This window comes from Gossypium raimondii, chromosome 10 (assembly GCF_025698545.1).
Source record: "Gossypium raimondii isolate GPD5lz chromosome 10, ASM2569854v1, whole genome shotgun sequence".
Classification (NCBI taxonomy): Eukaryota; Viridiplantae; Streptophyta; class Magnoliopsida; order Malvales; family Malvaceae; genus Gossypium; species Gossypium raimondii.
Window position 1 is genome coordinate 53737587 of NC_068574.1, and position 6789 is coordinate 53744375.

At 36.5% G+C, this 6789-nt stretch overlaps 1 protein-coding gene across 3 annotated transcripts; it reads right to left on the reverse strand.

Annotated features, from left to right (window-relative positions):
• Positions 1-5419: 5419 nt before the first annotated feature.
• On the reverse strand, positions 5420-6512 carry LOC105774919 (uncharacterized). Of its 3 annotated transcripts, XR_008190232.1 has the most exons (4): positions 6261-6512; positions 5883-6080; positions 5705-5767; positions 5420-5623 (listed from the first exon to the last, which is right to left on the reverse strand). XR_008190232.1 is itself a non-coding variant. In XM_012597487.2 (3 exons), exons 1-3 carry the CDS (start codon positions 6054-6056, stop codon positions 5559-5561), a joined length of 324 nt encoding a protein of 107 aa, XP_012452941.1. In that variant the 5' UTR covers positions 6057-6512; the 3' UTR covers positions 5420-5558. The 3 variants fall into 3 exon arrangements, 1 of the variants encoding a protein (XP_012452941.1); XR_008190231.1 differs by having other exon boundaries at positions 5883-6512; XM_012597487.2 differs by having other exon boundaries at positions 5705-5789; positions 5883-6512.
• Between the last annotated feature and the right edge of the window lie 277 nt (positions 6513-6789).

Consider the following 6789-nt stretch of genomic DNA (forward strand, 5'->3'; position numbering starts at 1 on the left):
CCAAAGAATTTGATTTTTAGATTAATTATTCCAAAAATAATATTATTTTAATAGTTTAATATTTAATTTAATTTAATGTTTATCTTGCAGATAAACATTATATTATTTTAATAAGATTTAAAATTAAATTTAATCTATTATTTATCTTGATAAATATTATATTAATTTAATATTAAAGTGATTAAGTTTAATCATAGTTGAACTCTCTAAATTCTCCCTAAATAAAAAGAGTCTTAGGTCATTATTTACATACACTTGAATTCAAGAGAAAGTTGTAAAGAGAAATTTTTTGAAGAGATTATTCCATAAAATTTCTAAAGATATTTTTCTGATTTACAACTTGACCCAAAAGTTTAGAGAATTTGTAAAATTACCAGTGGGGTAATTTTTGTGAATTTTTTTTTAATTTGAAGTAAGCCCACACTTGGTAGACGTGAGCTTGAGGATAGCAAAGAAAACTACTCAGTCGAAGCGCTCATCCTAGAATAATCGAAAAGGTACAATTTTGATTAAGTATTTATTACTTTAGATATCACAACCAATATCTTGTTTTGGGAAAGAAAATTAAACTCTATTTTCCCTAAATTTAATTGTCGCTTCATTTTTTAAACTCGTTTTTTCAACACTAAGATGGTAACCAATCGATTCCAAAAGGTGTTAGAGGATTGCATTGATAGGGCCAAGAGTGCTTTTGTGCCGGGTCATTTAATTTCTGATAATGTTTTATTGGCCTATGTGATATTACATATTTTTCGTCAAAAGAGGGTGGGGAAGAAGGGTCTTATGGCACTTAAACTCGACATGAGTAAAGCTTATAATCGAGTGGAATGAAATGTTTTGAAACAAATGATAGAACGTATAGGTTTTACTAGTAGATTGGTGGAAACCACTATGAGGTGTATCTCATCAGTCTCATACTCAGTGATTCTAAATAGGAAGGGAGAGGTTTGCACCGAGTAGGGGGCTTCGGCAAGGTGATCCTTTGAGTCCGTTTCTTTTTCTGATTTGTAGTGAAAGATTATCTACTCTTATGAGATTGACTTTTGATGAAAGACTAATTAAGGGTGCTAAGGCTAGTAGGAGGGGTCCACAAATAATGCACCCTTTATTTACGAATGATTGTGTTCTTTTTGGTAAAGCTACAAATAGAGGGGTTACTGCTATGAAACAGATTTTGAAGGAATATGAAGTTTACCCCAGTCAGTGCATTAATTATGAAAAATCCACTGTGTGTTTCAGTCCAAACGCTTCTGAAGGGGATCGGTTTCGGGTTTCATATTTGTTGGGGGTTCGTCAGTCTAATAATATAGAAAGGTACTTGGAGCTTCTAAATATGGTGGGCAGACTGAAGAGGATATTTTTCCAAGCTTTGAAGGACATGGTCAAACAAAGAATTGATAATTGGAGTACAAGGCTCTTGTCGCAAGGGGGTAAGGATGTATTTATCAAAGCAGTTTTACAAGCCATTCCAACATATACGATGTCTTATTTTTTGTTGCCTAAGTCATTATGTATTGAGTTGGAAAGAATAATAGCGCGATATTGGTGGCAGAAAGGTCATGGTAGAAAGGGTATTCATTGATGTTGTTGAGATAATGTGTTTAAGATTGCTGCCATTTAAATTTTTTCTGTTACTAATTTTGAATAATTCTCCTTGACTTTAGGAGATTAGTTTTTTTGATTTGTTTGGTATATTGTTACCATTTTTTAGCAGATTTTTAGAACCTCTTTTTTCTATTTTTAGTCTTGAATTTTCTGTATTTAAACTGTTGAGGTGCAAATCAATTAATATATTCCAGTCTTCAATTATTTTTCTACTTAAAAACTTCCCGTCTCTTCTTTTTGCTTCAAATCTCTCGATCAACCATCAAAGTTCGAGTTCTAAACACCAACAATTGGTATCAGAGCTATTTTCTTGAGGGATCTGTGAGGTTATTTGCGTGTTAAGATGGAAGGAAGATCCAATTTTTCAGTTGTTGCACCACCAGTCTTCGATGGAGACAATTACCAGATGTGGGCAATTCGCATGGAGACTTACTGGAGGCTTTGGATCTTTGGGAACCTGTAGAAGAGGATTATGAGGTTCCACCTCTTCTAGCAAATCCTACTGTGGCACAGATTAAAGCACAAAAAGAAAAGAAGATAAGGAAATCAAAGGCAAAAGCTTGCTTATTTGCAGCTGTGTCTCAAATGATTTTCACACGAATAATGTCTCTGAAATCAGCAAAGGAAATCTGGGATTACCTCAAGGCTGAATATGAAGGAGATGAGAGGATTCGTGGAATGAAAGTCCTGAATCTGATCAGAGATTTCGAGTTGCAGAAGATGAAAGAGTCTGAGTCAGTGAAAGAATATTCTGACAGACTTCTCAGCATTGCCAACAAGGTGAGATTGCTTGGTTTTGAGTTGAACGACTCTAGAATCGTGGAAAAGCTACTGGTCACTGTTCCAGAGAAGTTTGAAGCCACTATTACTACTCTGGAGAACACCAAGGACCTGTCAAAGATCTCTCTTGCAGAACTCTTGAATGCTTTACAAGCGCAAGAGCAAAGAAGATCCATGAGGCAAGAGGGAGTGATAGAAGGGGCTTTACCTGTCAAGCATCAAGACAACAACAGGTATAAAAAGAAGAAAAATTTTAAGAACCAATCGACGAGTGAAGAAAATTCATCAGACAATTATCAAAAGAGCAAAAGAGGAGGTGTCAAGAAATCCTACCCACCTTGTCACCATTGTGAGAAGAAAGGTCATCCACCATTCAAATATTGGAAAAGACCTAACACCAAATGCTCCAAATGCAATCAACTTGGACATGAAGCAGTGATTTGCAAGGTCAAAGGCCAGGTGCAAAAAGTAGATGCCTAGGTAGCTGATCAAGAAGAAGAAGATCAATTGTTCGTGGTTACTTGTTTCTCAGGCAGAGAATCAAGTGAGAGCTGATTGATTGATAGTGGGTGTACAAATCACATGACGTATGACAAGGAGCTCTTCGAGGAATTGAGAAACACTAAAGTCAAAGGAGTGAGGATTGGAAATGGTGAGTACTTGGAAGTCAAGGGAAAAGGCACAATAGCTATTACAAGCTATGAAGGTACAAAATTCATTTCAGATGTTTTATTTGTACCTAAAATTGATCAAAATCTCTTAAGTGTTGGCCAGTTGCTGGATAAAGGCTATAAAGTGCTATTTGAGAATAAGCAGTGCTTGATCAGAGATGCTAATGGCAGAGACTTGTTCAATGTCAAAATGAAGGGAAAAAGTTTTGTTCTTAATCCAATGGAAAAGGAGCAAATGGCTTTTAAATCCAGAGTTAGTGCTACTGAGACTTGGCACAAGAGACTTGGGCACTTTCACTATCAAGGATTACTTCAAATGCAGTCGAAGAAGCTAGTGGAAGGACTTACAGACATTGATGATGATCTACCTCATTGTCAAGCTTGTAAATTTGGGAAACAACATAGACAACCCTTTCCTAAACAAGCTTGGAGAGCCTCGAAGAAGTTACAGCTTGTTCATACTGATCTTTGTGGTCCTCAGAGAACGCCTTCGTTAAATGGTAACCTTTATTACATAGCCTTTATTGATGATCTAACAAGAATGTGTTGGATTTTTTTGCTGAAGCAAAAATCAGAAGTTGCTGGTGTGTTCTAGAAATTCAAAGCTAGAGTTGAGAATGAAAGTGGATGCATGATTCAGATTTTAAGATCTGATAATGGCAAGGAGTACACTTCAGAAACTTTTAATAGGTTTTGTGAAGAGGCTGGAATTGAGCATCAGCTGACGGCGCCATACACTCCACAACAAAATGGAGTTAGTGAAAGGAGGAACAGATTCATAATGGAGATGACTCGATGTATGCTTCATGAGAAAAGTCTTCCAAAAAGCTTTTGGGGAGAAGCTGCAAACACTGCTGTGTTCTTGCAAAATCGAATTTCAACAAAAGCTGTGAAGGATCAGACGCCATTTGAAGCTTGGAATGGTTACAAACCTTCTTTAAAGTTTCTTAGAGTGTTTGGCTGCCTATGTTTCACTTACATTCCACAGGTCAAGCGTGATAAGCTTGACAAAAAGGCAGAAGCTGGCATTTTTGTTGGGTATAGCACTGTATCTAAAGCTTACAGAGTCTTTCAACCACACACTGGACGTGTTATTGTGAGCAGAGATGTTTATTTTGTTGAAAATGAGCAATGGAATTGGGAAGACTCGATCAAGACGAACCAAAGGTCTAGTACACCAAATCGTTCTACAATTGGCAGCACGTTAGAAGAGCTTGAAGATGAAGGGCAAGATGTTTTGGCTGATGATACGCCTGTCAGAGGTACAAGGCTGCTCTCCGACATTTACCAAAGATGTAACATGGCTATTTGTAAGCCTGCAGGGTATCATGATGCAAAAAAAACAGTCAACATTGGATGGCTGCAATGAAGGAGGAGCTTGCGATGATCGAGAAAAACAAAACTTGGGAGTTGGTTGATCGACCTCCGGACAGAAATATAATTGGAGTTTGCAGCATCTAAACAAGGAGGAGTGTTGAGATAATGTGTTTAAGATTGCTGCCATTTAAATTTTTTCTGTTACTAATTTTGAATAATTCTCCTTGACTTTAGGAGATTAGTTTTTTGATTTGTTTGGTATATTGTTACCATTTTTTTAGCAGATTTTTAGAACCTCTTTTTTCTATTTTTAGTCTTGAATTTTCTGTATTTAAACTGTTGAGGTGCAAATCAATTAATATATTCCAGTCTTCAATTATTTTTCTACTTAAAAACTTCCCGTCTCTTCTTTTTGCTTCAAATCTCTCGATCAACCATCAAAGTTCGAGTTCTAAACACCAACAGATGTCAATGGGCAAAGTTGTGTGAGCTTAAAGAGAATGGAGGGTCGGGCTTCTGATGTTTATCTTCTTTTAATATCGCTTTGTTAGCTAAACAGGGTTAGCATCTTATTAGTAATCTGAATTCTTTATTGAGTCATGTTCTAAAAGCCAAATATTATCCGAGTTGTGATTTTTTGGAGGCAATGTTAAGGGGACTACCTTCTTTTACCTGGCTCAGTATATAGTCCACAAATAGTTTGCTTCGGGACGGCCTTGGTTGGTGAGTGGGAAGAGGAGATTGAATTTCAATCTAAGAAGATGCTTGGTTGGTTGGGGCTGAAAATTACAAAGTTTATGGGAATATTAGTGATAGTAGTTTAATTAAGATATATGATTTGATTGACCACTCTTGTAGGAATTGGAATATGGGTCTAATAAGGAGTACCCTTGAGGAGAGCATTGCTGATAAAATACTGAGAATTCCTTTGGGTTGGTTGGAACATGAGGATATAGTCGTGTGGAGAGGTGAACCTTCAGAAGCCTTCTCAATGAGGAGTGCTTATAAGCTTCTCCTTAATAGTAATTAGGATTCCCAATTTACAGTTCTTCAAAATGCCACAAAGGGCTTTTATAGGAAATTATGGAATTTAAGCTTAACTACAAAACATAAAATTACAACATGGAAAATTTCTTGGAATTTTTTGCCTACTCTAGTTAATCTTTACCACAGAAGAATCAAAGTTTAGTTAGCTTGCCCTAGATGTGGTAGGGGTCCAAAGACGATCGACCATGTGTTTCGGGACTGCCCTGTATCAAAGGAAATATGGAATAGGCTTAATATTTCATAGATTCTATCTCAATCCCAGTTTATATTAAGGAATGACTTACCTGGGTTTTTCAGAATGGTTCGAATGGCATGTGTAGGAAGACATGATGTGTGTTGTGGGTAACCTGAAATGAAAGAAACAAAGCCCTTCATGAGGGGTTTAAATTTCAGACGATGGGCAGCAGATGCCGTAGGCAAATACATTATGAAGCTGGATGGGTTAAGTAGTCATGTACTTACCAGGAAATATGCCATTTCAAAGTGGATTCCCCCCATAGATCCTTTTATACGAATAAATTTTAATGCTGCTTTTGATCCCAAAGAGTGTAGATCGGGATCGGGTGTAGTGATCAGAGATGACAGGGGGGATGTTATTATCTCAAAATCAACACTGCATGGGGGTAGTGTCCCCATTCGCCGTGGAAGCACTTGTGTGCTCTTAAGCGGCAAAATTGGGCAGGAGCATGGGAGTCAATATGGTTGAGATAGAAGGAGATTCGTTAACAGATATCAAAAAATGTATATCAGATGAAACAAGCAGATCCGAGATCGATAATGTAATTAGAGATATTCAACAAAACAAGAGTGGTTTCAAAGAAATCTGTTTTAAATATTTACCTAGATCAGCTAATCGATTGGCTTATACTATCGCATTTGAAAGTTTAAGAAGTGTAGAAGTGTAGCTAGTGGGTGCGTTGCCGAATTTCGTGGGGACTCATCGGGAAGGTGAACCAGATTGAACAAAAGCGTGATGTTCTTGAATCGGTGTAAAAGTACAAAAATGAAGATCATATGCATAAGGGGTCTGTGCTCAAGGAACTGATTCGTCTATGGAGAAAAAAAAGTGTTCTAGAAGCGAAGATGATTTGATAGGAGTTTAAATCAGGCTAGAATAATTTTTTTTCAAGGTTTCTATTTGTGTTTTCTATGCTACTTTTATTGTCGTTTGTTTTGCATGGCTTTGGGCCGTTTTTGGCTATTTTGGGCCTTTATGTTTTGTTTGTTTTATTTTTATTTTGTTAATAAAATTGTACATGAGGATCAGCTTAGTTTGATTTGGGCCAAACTTGAATTTAGTGTTTTAAATTTTAGATTGGTTACATTGGATTCTTTTTAGTATTTTAAATAATAAAGGGTAAACTATTAA